General features: G+C 32.2%; 1 protein-coding gene across 4 annotated transcripts in view; it reads left to right on the plus strand.

Annotated features, from left to right (window-relative positions):
* Positions 1-26,897, plus strand: part of LOC111064549 (inactive dipeptidyl peptidase 10-like) — a 389,533-nt gene that overhangs the window by 307,165 nt on the left and 55,471 nt on the right. The window contains exons 1-2 of one of the 4 annotated variants that reach the window (XM_022352297.2): positions 6,996-7,202; positions 14,502-14,744. The exons of 2 other annotated variants lie outside the window; for them this stretch is intronic. In XM_022352297.2, the coding sequence (XP_022207989.1) occupies positions 14,595-14,744 (150 nt within the window). In that variant the 5' untranslated portion in view covers positions 6,996-7,202; positions 14,502-14,594. Of the gene's footprint in view, positions 1-6,995; positions 7,203-14,501; positions 14,745-26,897 lie in introns of those variants that run through there. One more of the 4 variants, XM_039442321.1, reaches the window with a different exon arrangement.

Raw genomic sequence — 26,897 nt, forward strand, 5'->3', positions numbered from 1 at the left:
GATTTAATTTTATATTGTCAATTTTTTGTGAATGTTACCATAGGCTTGTAACAATTGTCAATAAATATCTTATCTTAGATGAAACAATCCCTGTTCCTTCTTATTAACATTTATTCATTCAATAATACACAAGAAGATCACAAAAATTATTGGGAACTGGAGCCACTAAGAAACTATTTATCTCTTGAATTTCGATAACTAATAATTACTTAAAACTTGTCTAATGTCATACAAAAGAATGTCAAACGACTTTTTGTAATTTTAAAGTTGAACTTGTTTATCTAAGATGGATCAGGAATAGATAATCTAATTTAAATCAGGAATAGATCATCGTGTTCATCCCATGTATTGTTACCGTTATTGTACTTGAAATTTACAATAATTATGGAGTAATATTGGGATATCGTACATGTTTCCCCAATATCTTTCCTCATATTAATATCCTTTACCGGTGAGAACGTCAAATCTCAGATAGTCGAGAATACCACTAATTTGATCGAATCTACGATTAATCAAATCCCATTCAATGTGAAATTATAAGAATCACATTGTTAAGGATATTAGATTTTATACACTTAGATTTATCAAAAAGTGTTCAAAAGATATTTCAGGTTGATTGATATAGAACTGATGTTATGATGTAAAATATGTCACTATTTATGTTTTTTTGTAAAAGTAAGATAAGTGAATATGATCAAATCAAATCAAATTTTATTGCCTTACAAAAAATATTCACAAATGAATACAGATTACAAAAAGTAATATTTTAGAATAAGAAGTATAATGAATCTATAAGTGGTATGATGAAATGTGATGATATTGTAGAAAATAATTATCCAGATGTTACGATCGCTTCACCATTCATGGATGTAAAGGTATCTTCTGAATGCGAAGGTGAATTTCTGTCGTAACTCAAGTCATGTTGAAGGAACCTTCTTGATAATTGTTTATCTCAATGTCAATAATTGTTGACAAGAACTAAGAGTATATTCATTTTGAAATGGAAGATTTAATTGTATTGTTCTGTAAATGACAAAAATAATGTTGTTTCCAATTGTTTTATATGTTGTAGATCTAGAGGAATAAAATCGATTATATTCTATTTATAATGGGGAACATTACCCACATACCAGTGAGTGAACACTTCTCTGCTTATGAAAAACAGAATTATGACCATATTCAACAGCAAATATAAGACTGCATCTTGATCAACGGGATAATGTAGTTAAGAGTAACTGTCAGTTAACGCAAAAGAGGCTATACTCATCATGAACTTGATTATTCAGTTGAATATTTCAACTACACAAGGATTTAAACGTTGGTGATAAATCAGATTGTGTCACTCTCCTTTCCAAGTTGAAGAGGGACTTCCTTGGGGAAACGTCCAACTCTCATCAAGTCCCACACCCTTGTATTTGTGTTCAAAGTTGGATTCGAAAGCCTGACTAATCAAGACGTCCCTGAATTGTAGTTGAGAACACTGTAGACTGAGATATCTCACCGGTATGAAATGACACGGCCTTAATTTCGTTTGAAGACAGCGGAACTACAGGCGACAAATCAATCAGATTCAAATTATATTTCCAATTCATTCATTTATCCCATTCATTCATTAATATTATTACAAATCATATGACTAATTAGTCTAATGTCCGGTTCTTCTGTCATTCGATGAATCTGCGCATAGCATAGGTAATCGAATCAAGCACGTCATCCATTTGACGGAATCGCTTAGGTTTCTTGTTCAATGACTTACAGTTCAACACCAATAATTCACTCATATAAATAAATACTATATTCATTCAATGGATCTGGCAACATTGTAAAAAGCTCTGTTAGCCGTCTGAAAACAAATTTCACCTCTATATCCTATTCTGTTTGTTGCTTAGGGTCGTTTGCACAGTATAGATTGCTAAACTCGATTAAGTTAATCGAGTTTAATTTAATCCGAAAGTTTAAACTTGAATCGGTTTTCTCAGTTCATTTACTAATCCAGTTCAAGTTAAACTAGTTTAGCGTTAGGTTGGTAATAGAATGTCCTGATTTTTACAGGAAATTTGTTATTTGTTTTACATACCATCAGTAATTTGAAGTTATGTAGCTACTATTTTAGTATTTTCTTGTTCTTGTTCAAAATGTAAACGAGTTGTGAGCTGTACGGTTCTAAAAGTGAAAAGCGATCAAGAAATTCTTTAAAAAATTATGTTTAGTTGGCACCAGAAAATATATTTTAGAATGTAAGATAAAAAAGTTATTTTGTTTACGCTTGAATCTACTATGGTCTTCCTCGTTTATTAGAAATCTCTCGAAAGCAATAATTTCATTTATGTGTTATTAAAAACATGTTTTCCAATCGAAGACCACTGTTAAAAATTGTCTTATTTCCTATCAAGTGGTTTATTCAATCAAAATAATAAATTGGCAGTTGCTGTACTCAAGCAAAACCGTTAAAAAAATTCTCTATTTGTTTTTTGCCCAATTTTTCTCAGTTTCAAAATTTCTCCGCAGTCATCTTTATCAATCGCATCAAAAACTTCTATCAATTCCTCCATTACAATTATTTTTACATTCAAATAATGATTCACTATTACTTAAATTAATAATAAGTATCGTCTACAGAAGCATTAAAAACAACCGTCGAAAAATAATTTACTATAAGCTGTTTCCCCATCAAATCTTTACAGATGTCAAGTTAATCAAAATTATTTGTTTTAAACCTCCTGCTTTGGAGGTTTAAACTTTCTGACAGTTTAAACTCAATACAGAGTTTAAACTGATACTGTGCAAACGGAATTTTAGTTTAAACCAAAAAAAATCCAGATTTGGTTTAAGCTTCAGCTTAAACTTACACTGTGCAAACGGCCCTTAGAATGTAATTACTGAGGTTTCTTCTTCAATAAAACATTATATTTATTACTATATTCATCCAATAGATGTAGCAACATTGTTGAAAGCTCTTTAACCGTTTGAAAAACAAGATCAACAAATTTTCCCTCTGTATCATATTCTGTTTGTTGCTAAGGTTTAGGAATATTATGATGATATCTGCGATATCAATAGACCTTTGAGAAACTGCAATCTTGTAATCTACTGGCTAAGACAATTTTGACCCATTACAGCACAGCTAGGAGAGCACACATTATATCGATTAGATATCCAATTTTGGCACTAAATAGCTGGACTCGCACACAACAGTGGAAATATAATTCCCACTAGTTCTAATTGGAATAAATGCATTCAGCCGGCCAAGCGAATAATAATAATACCATTAAAACGTATGGGAATTCTATTTTCACCAATCACTGTCATTTTATTTCCACCAATCCAGCTACAGATTTATACGGATTCATCTACATATTCATGGATTTAATAAGTTTTAAGTGTCAAAGTGTGTCTCAAAACGCGATTATAATTTGTATGGATTAAATAGCGTGATTGAACTGATAAATAATAAGTTACTGAACTACTAAGAAACCGGTCATGAGTGTCACAGAAACACGTTTCAAGTATTCTATATATTTCAGTAGAGTAGAGTCATTAAGTAGGCTAGCGTCTGAAGTTACACAAATTTTTATAGAGAAATTAACAGTTTTACCGAATCGAATGTTTCAGGGGAGCGGTTGACCCAGAAGATTCAAGACTCAAGATTCAAGATTTCTTTATTGCAGAAAACATTTAAACAAATGCATAGCATCGTCATAGATTAAACATGGTAAATAAAAGTATTTAAATTCAAAGAAATAATAATACAAACACAAGCAAACAAACATCAAACAAAATACCCTCAAATTAGAAACTCCTCTTTTCTATATGGACATATTTCTATTAACATCTTTTTTATGGCTCTTTTAAAATTACCCACTTCTAGCTCTTTTAAATGTGCAGGAAGCTTATTATAAGCTCTCATACCGAACTCCTTGAAACAGTTCAATCTATTTGCATAATTGCACTGGTTCACTCAAAGTTGACTTTATATAATACAATCGCTTAAATTGTAACTCCATTAATCTTAAGAGAATGTCGTCTATATTTCTGTTTCTAAAGAGTTATGTAGTTGAAGGAACTGGGTTCAATAAAGAATATGTCTTGAATAAAAGACTTAAAAAATTGTCAAAAACCATAGATTTATTGATAGTTAGAAAGACCGGTCTCGGTTGTTAAACCATTATCAATCTCTGATAAACTGTTTAGACTGTGATAGTCAGTTTATCAGAGATTGACAATGGTGTAACAACCGAAACCGGTCTTTCTAACTATCAATAAATCTGTGGTTTTTGACAATCTCTTAGTCTTTTATCCAATATAAATAATTACCACAATATCATCTTCTCACCTACAAAAAAAAGAATATGTCTATTAAATTGAGGGAACTGGGTTCAATAAAGAATATATGTATATTCAATTCACAGGTATTTCATATCGTCTTTTTTTTGAAGAGGATCTGAAAGGTTGATAATTTATCTATATTAGTTGATAATCATGAAAATTCATGAAGGTAATGAGGTTCAACCTCGAAATCTACACGCCTTTGTTCGTGATGTAACGTAGTTACGTTTCATATTCTCTACTCAGCACAGCATCATGACAGTGAATCTTTATTTTCAAAGCATTTCTATCGTGTTTAACTGCTCTTGTTGCAGCTGTATAATAGTGAAAATACTAGTGAACCAGTTTACCAAATCCCTGTTCATAAAATATTGCTGTCAAATGAATTAAAGTACAATATAGTAGTTGCTATATTTTATTCAATTGGTTGAATAAAAAATAGAATGACCACCACCAATTTCACGTTTCACAATTAAACAATTGTGGTGAAATAGGTTCATACTTTTTGAAAGTTTGATTTCATAGAAATGTTTTACAACCTTTTTGAGTATAATGTTGCTCATGTATTGTAATATTGAAGATGTGGTGCCTATTTTCTTGAATGCAGCTTTGTTTGCAGTCTTATCAGTCTTATCCACATTTATCTGTGAAATTCTGCGAACCTATGTTTCCCAATCTTGCAAAATACATTAATCTTTTTTCGAAACAGAAGTACAAAGATGAAAACAACCTTAAACTCTGGGAATGCTAAAGCTAGCAATCAAGTCTTGAAGGGGAACAATAGATCAAGAGCTTTTTTAACCTGTACATGGGAATTACCAAATAACAAGAATGCCTAAAAAACAGAACTTTTATATACGAGGGTCATTTTTTCATTCTCCGATTGGTTATAAATAAAAGACTAATTTGTAAAGGAGAATTTTCCCTCCAAACCTTTCTTACACTTATGATTCAATCCTTCATCATGATTACCATGCATTTTTCATACCGGTAGACCAGCCTACCAGGACCCTATTCATAAAATGCTGCCGCCAAATGAGTTTAAGGGAGCAATGATGTTGTTTTGGAGCTCCTCGTTAGTATGGAAGCTCTGTCCTCAAAGTCATGTCATCAGTTTGGTGAAAAGGTATAAGTTACTAGTGGCCAAGTCAGGTTTGTATGGTTGGTGATCGAAATTTCCATATGATTTGCTGGAGAAGCCGTTTGGTTGCAACAGCACTGTTAGTCCGAGTTGTCATACATCACGACGATTTTGGAACTCATTTCATCTGACGTCTTCACGTGCAACATCATCACTCATAACGTTCTCTGCGTGAACTTCACTAATTCTTCGTTTGATTTATGCTGAACTATTTCTTGAACATGCCTTTTGCATGCACAATCGATTAACACTGCATCACTAGCATTTAGCGGCAGACTCAAGTGAGACAGTCATGTTTTTGGGTCATTAACTCGACAACAATATTGACGATTTGGTCGAACCGATCACAGGGCGTTGTGTGGGGGTTAAAAGCTGTTAAACTCTGTGAAAGTCGCCCCCCTACCACTTTTCTAAAGATATGTGACGACTGTCATTAATTGTCGGTCCCGGCTGCCCAATAACAGTCGTAAGGTAATGTCAGAGACCCTGAAATTGATTGGGTGTGACCTGAAAACTCTGAAACCTGACCTGAGCTAACCAGGTCATTCAATAGTATTATTACTACCGGAGGTTGAAAAAGAATCCCTTCTTATTTAAACTTTATATTATTGGTTTTATATTGTTTTTTCCCTACTTTTTCCTACTCTGTTCTCGAATACTTCCCTTTTCTTCTCCTCTTCACCCTTCATTCATTACTCTTATACCCTCCACCTGCCTATCACATGGGAAACCATAGCTGGCTATGTATTTTCCCCCTTTCTTTCTTTTCAGCACAACCCACCATGAAACCTGTTTTCGTATTTTATTAAAAATTTATTTATTTTTTTACTATATTTCATGAGTGATAGTGATATTGAATGAAAAAGACTAAGAAATTGTCAAAAACCACTGATTTATTGATAATTAGAAAGACCGGTTTCGGTTATTACACCATTGTCAATCTCTGATAAACGTTATCATTGTTCATCAGAGATTGACAATGGTGTAATAACCGAAACCGGTCTTTCTAATTATCAATAAATCAGTAGTTTTTGACAATTTCTTAGTCTTTTTCATTCAATATGAATAATTACCACAATATCAACTTCTCAGCTACACAAAAAGTGATAGTGATATTGAGAGGTATGTAAATACGTGAATGTATTTATAATTAATTGAATGAATGATTACAGTAGTTTTGTTTGAAAAACGCTGGTGTTCTTTCTATACAATCATAAGAGAATTTTAGATAACGAGTGTTATTGGAGATACATTCAATGCAGCAACAGGAAAGTGAAAAGTTGACGACGTTAAGCCAAATGTGCAGTAAAGCCCATTAGGTAAATTCCACTGATAATCGACCAGTAGTTTGGCTCGAGCGACCCACATAATGGGGTTTCAGGCAACAGGCAAAACCCACCCCTTCAACTTCCCGCTTTATTGTTCATTGTGTCGCCGACCTCGATCTGCAGTTTCCTGTGTACAAGGCTATCCCCGCGTTGCTTTGAGCTTCCTGTCTAGAGTGGATGATCGTTGAACGTGTTATTACTGTCAGTGTTCGGCTACACCCAAAGCCTGTGGTTGATAACGCGTTGCTATCAGCGCGTAGCGCAAAAAACATTCTTATAACGTGTGTGTTCAATCTCCCCATTTTTGTGCTTACAGTTCTAAAAATGTACGTACAGCTGAGCAGACCTCATTTTACAAACGTTTGAATTTACAGTTTACGGTTTAGATTCGTTAGAATCTCAATTGAGTAGGTCTTCAATTTTAATTTCAATTTGAGTCAACATTCTTTCGAGAATCTCATCTACGAATGCAAAAATGTAGAGACACTTTTTACACTATCGCATATCGCATGCACAGTTCCGTCAGCTCCCTGATAGTTATTTAGGACTATTAAATAGAGTTTTTCATTCTTTTATAACATTTAATAATAACTTTTATTCCTTCCATCACTTTTTAACTATCATTATCAGCTTCAAAACTTCAATTAGAGCATTTTTTCAAGCATAGCATGTATAGTTTGAGTTAGCAACTTTTGACTAATTCACAAATTATAATTAAACTGTCAGTTTTCAAGTCTCACTTGTAAAATAATAATAATTCGTTCAAGCATTTTTTCTCTAAGAATGGAGGAGTATAAAGTAGGCTTCATCTATATAATCGCATGTAAAATTCATTCGCTATCAGGATAATAATATAAAATTAGATAATTATTGCTTACAGTAAGGTCCCCGCAGGACTCTAGGTTATTGAGATCTGAGAGAGAAAGTTATTGGTTATTGAAAGTTATTGGAGGTTATTGAAATCTGAGAGAGAAAGTGAAAAGAGAGAGAGAAAATCAGAGGGAGAAACATCTTCAAAGATGAGTTCTTTTCTCATAGTCAAGAAACTACCAACTAACACAGTTTCTCTTTCTTTTCTTAATGAGCTTATGAGCTTTTAAAAATGTCCATATTCCGTCTTTTTAATTGTCGGGAGGTCTCGAAAGACATAATACAGCCTGATCATTCAATTTTATGTACAGGATGAGAAACGAACACGTTTTATGGGTTAAAAAACATTACAGTAACTAATGTAGTACATCATATAGTTATGTTTGCAATGCTGTACTGGAAAGAACATTTGAACTACATGTCAAGTTCAACAAAATTTCTAGGAGAACTTGTCAAGTTGCACATAAAATACCAGATTGGTATTCAATTTTATACGGGGAACATTACTTGTAGAGTATTTATTTGGATCACTTCGAATAAAATGTCTGCTTTACAATCTTGGTCAGATAAACTGTTCGTGACAACGTTTAAAGAGCTTTTAGAAGGTGGATCATGATTATTTGCCGTTAAAAAACTTCTTCATAGCAGTAATAAACGTAACTGTTTATTTCAAGAATAGTCCAAATCCGATCCTTTACACAAATAAACTCTCAAATCTGACAATTCAGGAAGCTTTTTGATTTTCCAAATATTTTTACTAATAAGTTTAACTATTTTCCGATCCAGGAGAACGTTTTATAGAAAACTTGCATAGAATGCTATTTTGATCATTATAGTGGAAAAAAACGGTTATTTGTGTAGAAAGCACGGAAGCCCTGTTAGCTTCCAAAGGAGTTCATGAACAATATTGAATTCTCTTCAAGTTTCTTGTAAATTTAGGTGAAAATATTGTCAAATTTCACTTGCTAAACCCTATTGAAACAGGAATATCCAGAAAATATTGTCAAATTACACTTGCTCAACCCTATTGAAACAGAAATATACAAAACATATTCCTCAAATTTGAAATTTCACAATTTCGACATTCCATCCATTTTTGTCATTATAGAGAGCTTCTCAACTTTTTTTAGTCAAGTGTGGATATCCACGTATTAACTCTTATCAACTGATATAACACTTGGATTTCAATAACCTAGAGGTAAACTTCCCGTTTGGGATCTCTTATACTGATTATTATGAAAATTCATAATTTTATTTTATAAAAATTAATAACTTTCATCCAGTAGAAATTTTTCTGATAATGTAGCGTCTTTTCAACTCTACTTATAACTTAGAGAATGCTACGTAGAAAGTAAATAGTTATTTCGTTTAATTGAATTGAACACAATTTCATCGAAATATTCTAAAAGTAATGATTCACCATAGATTTTAATCTATTGAAGTAAATTTACAAACTTTTGGCTAGGATTTTCCTCGCTTTTCATGAATGCTATTCAACTGTAAATGCTGATAGGTAGACTATAGATTTCTATACTTCTATAAAGTAATATTCTTTCATAACAGAATCTTAATTTACTATGTCAACCTTAACAAGTGAATCGTTCAATATGACTGAAATAGAATACTTGATAAACCATGATTATTATAGTTATCCGCTATCCACTATCTTCTGACCATCCTCTTGTATCCTCTATTATCCTTTCCAAAATGATAAATCAGTAATTGAAGTTGGAAAATATTTTGTCTTTCAAACACAATACTAAGTCAGAATCAAGCATCTAGTTATCAGTAATTGTTGAGAAATATTTTGTTTTAAATGCAATATCAAGCTAGAATCCAGGAAGTAGATTGGATCATGAATATAATCAGATAGACGATTTACTCTACATAGAATCATTCACAATTCAATATATAATACGTGATTATTACTTTATTAAGTCAAATCAAATTTTATTTTCAATACTTACAGAAAAACACTTGCATAAAAATGTGTGACAACAACAAATAGATGTAAAGAAAATAACGAAATATAAAGCATGATGAGTATCAATAATCAATAGCCGCTGACAATAATCAATAATTACAAAGAAGAATGTTTTAATCCAATGTGTAATACCTCATCCACATATGAACTTTGATTGGACATGCTAAACTTTGAAAAACTTAGGGCCTATAGATTAAATTCTCTATTAGATTTAATACGTGTTTTAGAAATCGATTCAATTGAATTCAATCTATTTTTTGCTTCTGAATACAATTTAAAGCAAAAAACTCACAGAAAAACACAGAATCTTAAGCAATATAGTATATACAATTCAAGAATCAATACAATATACTTATTCAATCAAAATAATAAAATATAAAACTATACTAACAATAAAACTCTTGAGCTATCTCAATTTATTCTTGCAATCAGATAGGAAAGAGCTTACATGGGCAACAGAGACCTGTGCTCGAGCTCGAAACCGAGGCCTTGAATTATATGATCAATAAATTTCCATGAACCATCTTTTAGACAGACCTTCAAAATTTTGCGGTAATGATGACAGCTTGAATTGTACTTAATAAGCAGATGCGTTAGAGGTAAAGCAAAGAGAGACAGAGATAGACTATACGCCGGATGGCGTGATTTGTTAGCCGAGTTCTCGCTGGGAAAGTTCCTTATCTTCATTACATGTCCCAGTGGACTATTAAGATCCTCCTCCACAGATGAGATTTTAGAGGAAGAATTCTATGGGAATTTATCATGATGTATTAATATTGATTAATAATCTTCATTATATTTATTTATTTTTTATTTATTCGTGGAAACAATAACAAATCATATAAATATGATTGGGAAGGAACAACAGGCTTGGCCCAAAACTATTACATTCCCAAATTTTGATTACATTTCCAAAAATAGGTTATGTTTCTTCTGTAAAAAGTTCAAGCTCAACTTTCGTCCAAAAATAAATATGGGATGCAAATTTTAAATTTAGAAAAATTAAAACACCAAATTATAGTTAAATATTACACTTAATTATCACTGCACATTGAATTAATTAAGTTATTTTATGAATTTTGAAGCCAAAAATACACACAAATTCTCACTAAGAACAGCTGATGATGTTATGTATATATTCTTCTAGATCAATAATAGTGTCAAAAACAAATAGTTTGATCAATTAAAAAGAGTTATCGTGTGGTGAGGAAAAATGGTCAAACGTCTCTATAATTCACATGATTTCCAGTTTGTGTTATTCTTCCTTGCACACCACATACAACTCTTACCTTGTAATGTACCAAACATTCTTCCTCATCAATTTTCATATTATTTTCTGGTTCACTACATTATTATTTACCTCTCATCCACATTCATCGGAAGATAAATTATTCTGGAGGAAGAAAGGAAGATATACCAGTCCACCATACACACCCGATATGAAATCATTCCAGCCCTTCATAAAACTAGATTTTCTAGTATGATACTGGTAATGCTGGTTATTCTAGTAAATAACTAGTATACCTAGAATACAGTATTTACTGGAATAACCAGTATTTTACTGTAGTATTTACTAGTAATACTAGTATTCTAGTAAATACTGGTATTATCCAGTATTATTAATAATTACTGTTCTGGAGAGGTTTGCTAGCTATAGCTAGATTACGTTGAACTTCCACTCGTCATCGAGTTTCAAATTAATCTCAAAACAAGATTTACAGATCAATTTGCAAGATTACCTAGTGTATTATCGAGAATCCCTCGTAGATAATCCCCAATTCACTGATAGATGTTTGAAAGGTTAGCTGTCTATCACAAGACAATTCTGAATTTCCACCTGCAAGACAGTTTCAAGTTAGTCTTCGAACAAGATTTACAGATAAATATGCAAGACCTAGTGTATTATCCAGATCCCCTCATAGATAATCCCCAATTCACTGATAGATTTGAGAGGTTTGTTAGCTAACGTAACGCTGAATTTCCACTTGAAAGACTGTTCCAAGTTAGTCTACGAACAAGATTTACAGATGAATATGGAAGAATACCTAGTGTATTATCGAGAATCCCTCATAGATAATACTCAATTCACTGTTAGATATTCTATATAACATGATAACTCTGAATTTTCACTTGCCAGACAGTTCCAAGTTAATTGAATTAACACAAGATTTACAGATCAATTTGCAAAAATACCTAGTGTATTATCGAGGATCCCTCACCTCGTTCACTGGTAGATTTTCTCGAGAGGTTAGCTGTTTATGACAAGATAACTCTGAATTTTCTCTAACAAGACAGCTCCAAGTTAATTTCCTAACAAGATTTACTGATAAATTCGAGAGAATTCCGAGTGAACATTCTCGAGTATATATTTAATTTTCTGATTATAGAGTTCCCAAGAATACCAGAGCGAACATTGGCGTACACCTTTTAATTTTCCAATTCAATTACAGTAGCTTTGAGAGCTCCTCTTACTGAAGTGCTGTTACGTCACAAGCACATAGCCTTTCATCAAACAATCAAGAAAAGCTGTTCAGTTATTTTGTTTGAGCAACCTATTTCGTACTTCACAGTGTATATCGCTATTATTTATAGAACGTTTATCTCATGTTACTTTATCTCCAGGGATGATGAGAAAGGGATGATCTCATCATCTCTATAATTGCCTGCATCTGATGAATAAATAGACAATCAAAATGAGACTATCGATCACATAAAGGCTTTGCAAAGGCTAAAAATGAACTTTCTAGAGATGATATTTTTCAAAGTTATCCGATTTGTATATCATCAAGCTATAAAAATGAAAAAGTTTTCTCAGAAAAACATTTTTTTCGATCATCACGTTTTGAGATATGAGCGCCTAAAGTTTAAATTTTTGGGACAGAACATTTCAAATTCGGTATGAAATAAATCCATGGAATTTAGAGAATAAATTCTTCATTGTATTTCCAATTTAATAAAACAAAAATGTTCTAAAAATATCAATTTTTGAGAAAGCTATTTAATTCATCAAAAATGTCCAAAAATAACTCAAGTAAAAGTTATTTTTGGTTGTTTTCAGTAAATTGAATAGCTTTCTCAAAATTGGTAACTTCAGAAAATTTTTGTTTTAGTCAATTAACAATACAATGAAGAAGAAGTTATCCTTTGAATTTTATGGATTTATCTCTTACCGAATTTGAAATGTTCTGTCCCAAAAATTTAAACTTTAGGCGCTCATGTCTCAAAAAGTAATGATCGAAATAAAAATGTTTTTCTGAGTAAACATTTTCATTTTGATATATTCAGCTTGATGATATTCAAATCGATAAACTTTAAAAAATATCACCATCTCAATATTATTCATTTTTAGCCTTTGTACGGCCTCAATGTAAGAGCGTCTCGTACTCGTATTTATTAATATCTGGTATTAGTGTTCAATGGGTTGTTGAAAAACAACATGTCTGATAGCACACCGTTATAAAATCCTATCGATAAATTAACTCACACCAAAACAAGAATATTTAATACAAGAGAATTCGATTGAAAACTTATATATCTCATTGATTTTATACGAGAGATTTATAGGCTGAAAATACTATCGATGAACTATCCCATACTAAAACAAAGATATTGTATATAAGATAATAATTTGATTACTTACAATATAATAGCTCATTGTTTTTATACGAGTTAGGAAGGTTTATAGGCTAAACTAAAAATGATGTTCACTGACGAAAGTGAGAGACTTTTATTAAGATGATACGTTTTGATTAGTCCGCCTCTCTATTATTCTTGGTTGAAAATATTTTCAAACAGAAATATAAGGATAATATAAAATAATTCTAGGAAAATTAGACTGTCAGAATTGTGGGAAGGAATTAAACGTTACAGTTTGTGAGATTTATTGACAGGATAGTTGTAGGGAGTTTGCGAGATTTAATTTTATTCAGTTCAATTTAATTTGTAACAGTTTGAATTTATAATTTAATTTGTGACAGTTTGTGAGATTTATTGACAAGATAGTTTTAAGAAGCTTAGCATTTGAATTACTTGACTGGACTGGAGTAAAAACAGATGACTGCTTGCATCTGTGGAGCTGCACCGGACTGGTCCATAAAGTATACTATCATAAAAATGGAAAGTATAAGAAAATATAATCTATGATGGTATATCTCTTTTCTGTATAGGGCTACTTGTAATAAAAATAGAAAGAAAAATAAAAATCTCAGTACCCTTTTTGAATTATTTAATCACAACATGTTTCGGACATTGATCAATGCTCATTGCTCAATGAGATTTTTATTTTTCTTTCTATTTTTATTACAAGTAGCCCTATACAGGAAAGAGATATACTATCATAGATTGGACTGGAGTGGACTATTATATATCAGTGCAATTGGTTTAGGCTACTCAATTTGAAATAAAATCTCATTCTCAAGAATAAAACAATAATTCACGTAAAATACACTTATAATTCATTGTTCTTTGACTGAGATGAAGCCTGGATAAATTATTCCCAAATTGTCAGTTTAGGCATTTGAATGTTTCAAACTTCTATCAACAGAAAACAAAACAAGACTAATCCCCAAAGAATGGAATTATACAATATTATTTATTTATTAATTTATTTATTCATTCCACAATCACAATACAAAATTAGTGATTGAGAGAGAATCAACAGGATAAACCCAAAACTGTTTCTCTCCCTAATTTCGATTAAAATAGTCCAAATGAGGTTATGAAAACACTATTATAAAGATTGAGCTGCACCGGATATATATGAACTAATTATTGAAATATCTCAGTTATAAATAATTGGTTGAGCTAACATGTCGGAAGTTCGATAAAATATTCTGTAAATTTCTTGTCATAGCTAATGGGACCAAAAGAGATATAGGAGACAAATTGTCTAGACTGATAAGCGAAACTTGATATATAGTACTGTACCCAAAGCTTTCTCGCGAAAATGGGAGATAAAGACTCGATAACGGAAGTTGCTAAAAACGGGACCAAATGTGATAAAGATGAAAAATCAACCACTGTCTTGAAAAAGAACAGAAAGTGTTCAATAACAGCTCCAGTGAAGAAGGTCGTCACAGTGCTGGCTCCTAAAGAGGTGAGTTCCTTTCAATAATAACCGTTCCTTTCAATAATAACCGTTCCTAATCATTAGTAAGGCTCAACTCACACTTACGTGACTCAGGTCGAGAAGAGACTTGCCTCTAGTCGAGAGCATGTGTTTCCAAATGGTGACACTCAGACCAGTCGATTCTAGCATAGAGAAACAATAGCGTAAGTAGATATCCCATGGTATAGGGCGTTTATGTCGCAACTTTTACTGCTATCTCAAGCCGATTACTGTCGATTATTGTCGATATTTACTGTTTTGACCGGGTAAGAGTGTATGAACGGAACAATATGAGAGACTACCAGCGTCACAAAGCTTCACGGGAGAGAACTACATCGGCTTGAGATAACAGTAAAAGCTACGACATAAACGCCCTATACCATGGGATATCTAGGCTACTTATGCTATATGCTATTGTTTCTCTATGATTCTAGTCCTCCGCGACGTCACCATTTGAAAACACATGTTCTCGACTAGAGTCGAGTCCCTTCTCGACCTGAGTCGCGTAAGTGTGAGTTGAGCCTAACAGTAACTCTGGATTCACAGGCAACAGTGAAAATACAGTATAATTCTCATAACTTTTAATGGTATTATTCATACTCACATGGCCGGGCTGAGTGAGAATACTCCAATTAGAACTCGTGGGAATTATATTTTCACTGTGAACTGTCACTGTTGTGAACGAATCCAGCTTATCTGTTAACCATCTCATGATCTCGCATTGAATGTAATGTGGAATTCATAAAAGTCTGAAATATTACAATTTTATTGAAAATAAGATTGATCTGAAAACTTCAACAACTTTAATCTACTCTATCTTCTTCGTATTTCATTATTGATTGATATTGTCTTTGTTTCCATTTCCACTACGGGAAAGACTATTAAAAAAAAGTGAAAGAATGAATGAATGAGAACATATAAATATATTCTGAGCATTGAGAATTTCATTGAGCTTACCAAAATCAGGTCTACAGTCTATAAGAGTTGACCTCATTTCAAATAGTCATTGTTAATATGTAGTGTGTTCGAATCCCGCTGGTAGGCATGGACGTTTGATCATTCCATCAAATCAGCCTTCTACTCTTGATTACTCATGTACAAGCAGGAAACCACGAAAAAACATGAGTAGGCATCATCCGCAATAAAAAAATAAAAAGTTGTGACAGAAGTGGAGAGCGAAATCAAATTGGAGGATGAACTGGTTGTGAGAGTTTTCCAATGGAAATTGCTGCAAATCAATAAAAATGAACTATAAAAATACAAGCAGTCATAAAATGTAGCTATAAAAGCTGTAAGTACTGTAATACTACTAACCATAGAAGCGTAGAACAACATTTTGCTTTGTACAATTTTTTGCCACCTAATTTACTATTCTATCACTTGAAATCATATTCAATCAATAATAACAATTTTCAATTTTGACCTGAACAACTTAATGTGTATCAAAATGAAAAAATGAAACCGGCACATATAGGAACTTTAACCTCTTCTTGTTCAAGCTAGAATTACAGAATATAACAACTCACAAGAAAACCTACAGAATATAACGACCTCAGTGGATGTCATTAGTTTTGTGAAGGTCCTTTGATATATATATATATATATAATAGATAGGCTACTTCAAAAGTTTCTGTTCCCTAATTGATAACTGTCGTTCCTATTGTTTGCTCAGGAATGATTATCCATTCAAGTCATCTAAATTCAAAATTTATAGTTTTCATGTTTATTTCGAACTGAAATTTTATAAAAATTGTACACGTGAAATTTATACCTTATTTCGGACTTTGTCACCTATAAATTTGGAAGAAAAATAGCACAAGGACTACCTTATTATTTTATCTTCTATAATGTTATTGAATTAGTGTCATTTCCATTGTAAATGAATAAAAATAATAAATTCAATTACGTACAATAATAATTATATTATACAATGGCACTAGTAGAAAAGTAAAACAGCTACTCCTTAGTCTAACTACTCTTTCATTCAAGCGGTTTGGATTTAATTTCCAAAATTTTTGTGTAGTTGAGAAGCTGATATTGTGGTAATTATTCGTATTAGATAAGAGGACTACATTATTTCATTATTAGTTTTGGAAATTGAATAAAAAGACTAAGAGATTATCAAAAACCACAGATTTTATTGGAATTTAGAAAAACCGGTTTCTGTTGTTACACCATTGTCAATCTCTGATAAACTAAAACTAAATAGAAGAGCAGCAGAATTTATACTAGTAGGCGGGTACTGCTATTGGTCGAGGGCATGAACGCCTGCCATTGGCCCAGCTAAACAGTCTTCTCCCACTTAACAGTATAACAGAAACGTCACAAATGGCGGTTTGAGCAACAGAATTTGACGTTTCTGTTATAGCCTACCGTTAAGTGAGAGGAGACTGTTTAGCTGGGTCAATAGCAGGCGTTTATGTCCTTGACCAATAGCAGAAATTTTCAAACACAAATAATAGAGAAATTTTGAATGATGAAGAGATGATTGAAGATGTTAGAGTTTGGATTTTAGACTACTTTGCCTAGATCTCGAAATCATTAAAATATAACTTCGCTAGAATTTTGAGAACAACATTGAATGATCAAGCAGACGAAATGTACAGAAGTACATAATAGATTATATTTATACGACTACAAGTAAATACAAGTTGACTACAAGTATATCCATAATACACATCTGAGTTCCTCTAAAAGCACATCTTTCTTGAAAGACTAGTAAATGGTATGAATTCAAAATCTCAGTTTTTGGTTCTTTTCCACTCAGAATGACTTCCAAATTGAAACATGGAGATGAATATAACATCTGGAATGTTATTTTTAAATTAGCGATTGACGCAGTTCAGAGCAAATTCCTGTTATGATTATTTCACATAGCCTGCAATGTTGACACAGCTACTGCTGATGAATATGAAGGCAAAAATCTGAATAAATTTAAACGCGTATGATTTGAATAGTTAACGTGTTTGCATTTTTCAAGCGCAAGAGTAAGCACTATGTGATGCTATGGAAATGAGAATAGATATTCATCACATTCTCATGAACTTAGTCACTTTATCCCTGCCTTGAATTTTATTCTGCCATGATCATGGAGCATCACAGTGAGTTGCGACCTATATTTGTCATTTTGTCATAGAGTCTGAAAGCTTCTTTGAACATGCTCCAATCTCCTCACGACAGATACACGTTCTTCTCCATCCTTTTCCACTTACTGCAAGAAATAAGATATCTCTTTTAATTTTATCACTCCGTACAGTATATCTTCCCATTCTTCTTCTGAAATATTACTCAGTCTTTTTGAAGAATATTCTGCAACTTCATTGTCCAAGAACATTGCCTGCTTAATAGTAGGTTTTAATCTACTTACCTCCTTTTTAACTCTCTCCATTTCCATTGTTAATTATTATTGAACGAAAATTCAGAGTTGAATGCTTTAAGGCTGTCCAAAGGCTGAAATTAAACTTTCTACGGCTGATATTCTTCAAAATTTTTCAATTTGTATATCATCAAGCTATCAAAATGAAAAGGTTTTCCCAGGAAAACATTTTTTTCCGATCATTACTTTTTGAGATAAGAGCGCCTAAAGTTTAAATTTTTGGGACAGAACATTTCAAATTCGGTAAGAGATAATTCCATGAGATTCAGAGGATAGATTCTTCATGGTATTGTTGATCTGGTAAAACAAATATTTTCCTGAAAATTAAAAATTTTTGAAAAAGTTAATCAATTTACAAAAATGACCAAAAATAACCCAAAAAAGTTATATTTGGTCATTTTTAGGTGAATTGAATAACTTTCTTAAAAATGGTATTTTCAGGAAATATTTGTTTTACTAGATCAACAATACCATGAAGAATCTATCCTCTGAATCTCATGGACTTATCTCTTACCGAATTTGAAATGTTCTGTTCCAAAAATTTAAACTTTAGGCGCTCTTATCTCAAAAAGTAATGATCGGAAAAAAATGTCTTCCTGAGAAAACCTTTTCATTTTGATAGCTTGATGATATACAAATCGAAAAAATTGAAAAATATCAGCAGTAGATAGTTTATTTTTAGCCTTTGCACAGCCTTGATCAAATACAATTCATCATAATATACTTCCATCAATCGACTTCTATAGTTGACCTCACATATCAGTAGACCTTGAAAAATGTGAAATTTTACGACTATAGTAACATACAACATGAAAGGTGAGGGCGATCTGTGTTAAATTATAACAGACAATCAAGCCAACTATTTCTACAAAGACAAAAAGACTCAGGGTAGGTACCATCGATTTCAGAGGATAATCCAATGATTTCACATTCTAGGGATAATAATTATCGAAAATAACAGGGAATCAGATTAATATTTGTAGGGAAGAGGCACAGGACAATGTAGGCCTAATCTATGTACAATGGATGATTAATTTCACAATAGATTTTACTCTGATGAATGATTCTCTCACAATAGAAATGGGAATACTGTACCTATGTTTTGCTGCAAAAAAACGGGTTTTCATTTTTGTGGCTTCTTTTTTGGTTATTATTACACTGATGTGGGATTCAGATCTTCTGTCTGGTTCGTTTGGCCAGTTGTTTGCGTGTTGATTTTTACACAAATTTTCCAAATGCTTCCAGAGGAAAAAGGTGATCGAGAGATAGATTTTAGGATTCAGAAGGCTACAGAACTCATGAAATATTGTGTTTCACAAAGAATTCTTGCAACATTGTCATTCGGTTATTCACAGTGCGCTGTTGCAGCCTAAAAATTACCAATACAAATACAATTGAAATTGAACAAAATTTGAGTCAATGGAGCTTCGAATACCTCGCAACTTATGGTGGAGCATTAGGAACCTTCTCAATCTAATCCCAAGAGTTGTTTTGAATGGTTTACCCTTTTCAAACCAATGCTTTCATTTGAATTTGAAAAAATATATGAGTCAATGAAACTTCGGATACCTCGCAACTTATGGTGGAGCAGTAGGAACCTTCTCAATCTAATCCCAAGTATTGTTTTGAATGGATCACCCTCTTCAAACCAATGCCAATAATAATTGTTTTCAACGTTTAAATTCTCGTCAAACTCAATCGTCAATCTCATCAAAATCAAACTCTAAGGCCCGGTTGCACAAAAGCCGGTTAAATTTCAACCGTAATTAATTTTATGAGAACAAATCAGAGAAGGCCTTTTCGATAAGATGGCTTCTCTGATTGATTGTCAAATAATTAATCATGGTTGAAATTTAACAGGCTTTTGTGCAACAAACACCAACTCATCAACGAACTGTATGATGAGATTTTAGTAAGGATCTGCTCTTATCCTTCATATGGAAAAAATTGGGCCTACATATGAGCCATTATCTTAAAAGAACTGCACCAAACTCCGACTTTTTGCGAATGTAATGACGTCTCTTGAGAAAAAAATGTTAGTCTGTTGCTCTAATCCACGCTTCCATTTGATTGAAAGCATGTCGCATCAGAATTAGAAACATAACATAAAACCCATAAAGCATTGTGAATTAAACGTTCGAAACAATCGTCATTGATTAAGTTTTTCCGTCTAAAATATTCTTGAAGATCTGAAGATCTTTGAATTCAAAAAAATAGGAATAACTGCCATCATTATTACATGCTACACATCTCAAAAAAGGTTGTATGATACCAACACAAACATTGAAACCTTCAGTAAACTAATTTTCCTTTTACAATTTGTTCTAGATATTAGTATTGATAATGAATTTATCACAAGTTTATACTTATATACTGTTTAGCATCTTAGAGTGAAGATACCGTTGAGATACATTAAGGTACATTCCATAATTCGTCACTGTTAGTATCTACAGACTGTTTGATCTACGGTGTATCAAATCTATAAGATTTAATCATTTGATCAGATACTGTTGTCATTGGTTCAAGTGACTCATTATCTTAAAAGAACTGCACCAAACTCCGACTTTTTGCGAATGTAATGACGTCTCTGAGAAAAAAATGTTAGTCTGTTGCTCTAATCCACGCTTCCATTTGGATGAAAGCATGTCGCATCAGAATTGGAAACATGACATAAAACTCATAAAGCATTCTGAATTAAACTTTCAAAACAATCGTCATTGATTAAGTTTTTCCGTCTAAAATATTCTTGAAGATCTGAAGATCTACGAATTCAAAAAAAATAGGAAGAACTGCCAGCATTATTACATGCTACACATCTCAAAAAAGGTTGTATGATACCAACACAAACATTGAAACCTTCAGTAAACTAATTTTCCTTTTACAATTTGTTCTAGATATTAGTATTGATAATGAATTTATCACAAGTTTATACTTATATACTGTTTAGCATCTTAGAGTGAAGATACCGTTGAGATACATTAAGGTACATTCCATAATTCGTCACTGTTAGTATCTACAGACTGTTTGATCTACGGTGTATCAAATCTATAAGATTTAATCATTTGATCAGATACTGTTGTCATTGGTTCAAGTGACTCATTATCGTAAAAAAACTGTATATAATACATACTTTTTGCAAATAATTCCATTCTAGTCAATATTTTATTGAGTGTGAACACCAGTAGTGTGGGAATTTCAGTAACTTACTGTACTTTTTGTGAGTAGTATCATAGAGAAACGATAGCATAAGCTCATGTTTTAATTTTAATGTTGTAATCTAATGTTTGATGTTTTAAGCTAATGTTTTAATCTTACGCTAATGTTTCTCTATGGTAGTATGTATTTTGTTTAATTGTATCTTGTAGTTCCATACTTTTGTGAATATTTTGTAAAAATTTCTTGTAAATAAAATTTCATTCGATTTGTGTTGTCTTGAATTTTGTTATGAGTGTTGAGTGTGGTCAGTCATATCAAAGACATTACCTTATACGTTACGTGACGATATGTCATACGTTACTTTGTCGTTTGTCGAGGAGTGAGTGCTGCGCTAATCTTTGCTATATTTATTATTTTATTCAAAGTTCATTTACTTATTTTTACTATCTATAAAGCTGTCAGTCTCAAACTGTCAGAATAATGTTTTAAACTGTTTATCCATAAAACTGTTGGTGTGTTTTGAAGAGGTATTCATTCTCATCTTGGGAATCAAGTTTTCAGCAAGTAAAATGCCACAGTGAAATCGTTTAGCAGACAAGTAGTACTGCAGTGTGCAAGTGCAACCCATCGACCGTTTATTTACAGTTATTTTTCAAAACACATACCAGTCTCCATGTTTCATTTATGTTATTTGTTTCAAAGAGATGATAGATTACTGTTCTATATTTTCTCCTGACATTTTGAGAATTGAGGAAATTACCAGTGAGTATAGAATGTATCATTCTTCATTCTAATGTTATATTTTACATTCTAATGTTACATTCTACATTCTACATTCTAATGTAACATTCTACATTCTAATGTAACATTCTATACTCACTGGAAATTACAGATTACTACTTTAATTTTCACTATTTCTGTCCTTCTATATCATCTATTGTTTGAGAGTAGCCTATAAACAATAGATGATGATGTTGACAAATGATTGACAAAAGTGTTGATAAACATTTGACAAATGACATGTTGACAAACAATTAATGATGATGTTGACAAAGTTGTATGTATAGATGTTTTATTTTGTCTGAGGATTAGGTGATACCTCCTTGAAAATAGCTGACTATGTAAAAAACACAGGAGGGAAAGTGAAGATGTAGTTTAAAACAGCATCAACCAGCGGCGTGAATTCACGTCGACAAACGTTGAGCTAATAAAATTTAATATAAGTATTAATTATTTATCTTCTCCAGTATCGATACATATACAATATGGAACCTTTTTGTCTTTCCTTATATTCTCTTTCCTTCTCTTATATTGTGCGTGGTGTGCGCTGACTTAATGTGATAGTTTTAGGACATGATAGTACAGCTAATAACTTATAAAATAAATTGGACTTATGGTCCAATTTTTCAAAATAATGGGATAATAAATCAACAAGACTCATTATTTTCTGGTAAGGGGGAGGAACAGTCCGTCTCTGTCTTTCTCACACACACACACACTCTCACTCACTCTCTCTCTCTCATGTACTTTCTTTCTCTCTTTCTCACTTTTTCTCACTCTCTCTCTCACTCTAGGGGTAGGGTTAAGTGTAAGAGAGGGCCGGCTGCGCCCTAACTTCGCCCTCCTAGGTTTTTAATAAAGGCAGCTAATCAATCAATCAAATCAATCACTCTATCTATCTCTCTCTCTCTCTTGATCATTTACTGGTTCATATGTGTCTCATGAATATTTTGGATGTCTGAATCACGTTTCTATTGTGAATATTCACTAGTTTGAAATGCGTTCTATTGATGCAATCAAAAGAGCCTATTGTTTTGCAGTTACTTTGTGTATATAACAGCTCAATTGGTTCAATTTCAACTTCAGTTTTAGAATTTTGGTGCATGTATGTCTCTTTCCAATATTACAAACATGAACTCAATTACTATCAACAAATAAATACAAACTTCATGGATAATTTATATTATCATCCATCAATGTTACATGTGAATACATTCTCACACGTATATTATCAATAAAACTATAGATTGTCATATTATTATCATATCATCATATAGATTATCATATTATTATAGACATAATAAATCAATTATTAGTTAATGTAAAAATGAATTATAACAAGTTTCAATTATGTAATGACAACCACGAATACAACACTCGTAATAGAAACATAATTGCCTTCCCAATTCATCGCCACACAGCATTTGAGAGAACTCCCTTTTATTCTGGGATGAGATATTTTAATAAACTCCCAGCAGAAATAAGAAAGATAGAGTCAGTGCAACTATTCAAAAAAACAGTTAGGAAGATATTAATTGAGAAAACTATTTACAGTGCTACCGAATTTCAATTTTAATTGATTTGAATAACGACAAATTTTTCTGATTAATTTTATCAATCTAGACTATCTACTAATATCTAATACGTTAGTACACATTGATATATAGATTTAATTAGAGAGTAGATTTTTTGACTTTGTAAATAGATGATTCTTATCTACAATATTTAGTTATAAATATTTTAGTTGTACTATAGGAATAATTTAATATTAGATTATACTGACATGTCACCTGTCATTTGAGTGAAACTCAAATTTTGACGTTTTTGTGATAATTGTGAATAAATAAATATATGAACAGATAAAAACCTAATTAACATTTATATATTAATATATTGTGGGAGTTCGGTAGAAAATCGATAAAAACTGAATAATTGAACTCTAAATAAAAATACTAAGAAATTGTCGAAACCACAGATTTTATTCAAAGTAGGAAGACTAGTTTAGGTTGTTACACCATTGTCATTCTCTGATAAACTAAAACTAAATACAAAAGTAGCAGAATTTATACTAGTGGGCGAGTATCGCTATTGGTCAAGGACATGAATGATTGCCATTGGCCTAGACACTCTCTCCTCCCACTCAACAGTGCATATAACAGAAACGTCACAAAATGGAGGTTTAAGCAACAGACCCGTCATGATAACAAAATTCACTTGCAATACAAATAAATAACAGAGATTGACAATGGTGTAACAACCGAAACTGGTATTTCTACTTTGAATAAAATCTGCGGTTTTTTCAATTTCTTCGTATTTTTATTTAATATGAATAATTACTACAATATCAACTTCTCAACTACACAAAAAGTTGAAAAAAATTAAACAAATTTATAAAAACTTGTAGTACCCTTTTATTAAACATTTTAAAAACTTTAAAATATTTTAACGACTATAGTGAGGTCCACGTTATAATGGCAGTGGATAGAGATAGAAGAATAGCGATGCCGATTCTCTGCATTAATTAACTATATTTCTACACTGTCAAAAACATCATTGGCATCGTTTTGGACCTAGAAAAGGATAGTACCACCGGCTTTGTCGAATGATAGACAAGGATAGCAAAACCAAAGTTGATCAAATACTGTCATTATAACGTGGACCTCACTATAGTTTCGACCATTGGCCATTTTCCATGTAAAAATAAACAAGTTGATACTAGATAATATATGTTCATATGCTTATTTTCATATGACTTGATTATTTCTTATTCATTATTTTTGGTTGAAGTTATTTAATTTTAATCATATTTACTTTTAATTTTATCAAAAATAGGAATATTCAAGTCAAATTAAATTATATTTATTGAATTATTCTCATTTAATTTCGCAGTTTTTTAGTTTTTTTTTTAATAATCGAACAATATTCAAGTTATCAATAACAGCTGTTCTGAATAGTGAGTTGTGTTTTTTCTGGCTCTAAATTTTGTCAAATTACACAAAAATGTTCCAATTAATGGTGATTTGAGTGTGATATTTTTGTTTTTTATTCTGTTTTCAACCGTCAAAATTTAAAATTCTTAGTTTTCGTTGTTTTTTAGTAAGAATGGACTAAATTTTAGAAAAGTGAAACCATAACCCTATTTCGGACATTTAAAATGTTATCTAAATTTGGGAGAGAAATAGTACAAGGAGTATCCTTAGTTTTTCTCTCCCAATCAGTGATACTTTGTAAAAATTATGAATAAATAAATAAAAATAAATACATATTCTCTTCCACATTATTCCCTGATATTTCGTGATTTAGATAGAGTAGCTACAAATAATTGTTCGTTACGAGCTCATGGCTGAATTCTAGTCAATAATTGAAATTATCGAGAGAACCTCGTACACAAGAGCACTCAAATAATACTCAAGAACTGATTAGAAGGCTAGTGCTTGATTGATTTCCGCTATCCTATTGGCCAAACACTTGAGTGTCACTTTCAATAAGTGACCCTTCAAGAAATGTTCATAAATGCAGTCCTTCATTGATCCTCATCACACTATTGACTCACAACATGCCACCTCGTCTTTACCGAGTTTTACTCGTTTTTGTTCTCTTTTTCATCTTTGTTTATTGCTTCACTTGCAATCAATTTCTTTCTCTGCTCCTCACTTCACTGCGCTGTTTGTCAGCCGGCGATAAATCTTTGTCCCTCCACTCTCCCCATCCATATCTCTCTCTTTGTCACTCTCCCACCCATCGTGTTACTCCCTCTTTGTCGTGACTCATTCACTTCACTCGGTGCGGTCTTATTCGTATATAACTCCCAACTTCCATTTCCTTTTCCACTAGCAAATTGTTCTGGCAGGCTGCAAGATCGATATTCAGCTTATGTGGAGGAGGAGGAGGAGAGGAGGAAGAAAAGGAGGACAAGTTAGAGAAGAACGTTGAAGAGGATGAAGAGGGGAAGAAGATCGCCTCTCAGTGAAAAAGTTGTTGGTTGGAGTAAGCAATAGCGTGATGATGATGATGATGATGTTGTAAGTTCTATGATGACGATGATGATGATGATGAGAAAGATGATGTTGCATCTCCATGGCTTCACCGTCAAGCATCAAAGCTATCGCTGTCAAAGCTATGGAATGCTCCTTTTATCAATGGCTTCAATACTGACATTCCATAAAAGGATTACTGATCATTTCGCTCTCACAATTCACTTCCCAGTATTCGCTGCCAAATTATTCTCTCACTGATGATTATGTCCACATAACGCAAGGCTGTGAATGATGGGAAACATATAAAATTTCAGGAGGTTTCTGTAACTGTACTGGAATTGAAAAAAAAGGATTTTCTGGTACATTCAGTTAGATCACAGAAACTGTGCTGATAAAAGGCTTACCAATTTTCGGAGCTGGGCTCACTCCGATAATCTAGCGTTCTTGGGTTTTCCCAGTTATTCCATTCAATCAGTTGGTAAAATTTTCTCGTCACAAAGGCTACTGAAGACATATAAGTGAGTGGTCATCATTCATGAAACATACCTCTATTATGTGAAAAATACGATTTTCCAATGTATTTTTTCGTAAAAATTCGACTGAGTCACTGTCAATGTTGTAAAACCGTAACTAAAAACTGTAGAATTTGAAAATATATATGTGTTTTTATTTCAGTATTTTTTCGTTTTCCATGCTCACAAAGAATCAGCCAATACTTGATACTTCAATTACAGCTGGAAACTTTGAAGTGGTTATTACGAGATGTCTGTCAAATATGCCCGGACTTCTAGGGATTGTTTGGGGAACTGCTTGACAAAACAAATAACAACACTCGAACATAGGTTCAGCTTA

The sequence above is a fragment of the Nilaparvata lugens genome, chromosome X, assembly GCF_014356525.2.
Source record: "Nilaparvata lugens isolate BPH chromosome X, ASM1435652v1, whole genome shotgun sequence".
Lineage (NCBI taxonomy): Eukaryota > Metazoa > Arthropoda > Insecta > Hemiptera > Delphacidae > Nilaparvata > Nilaparvata lugens.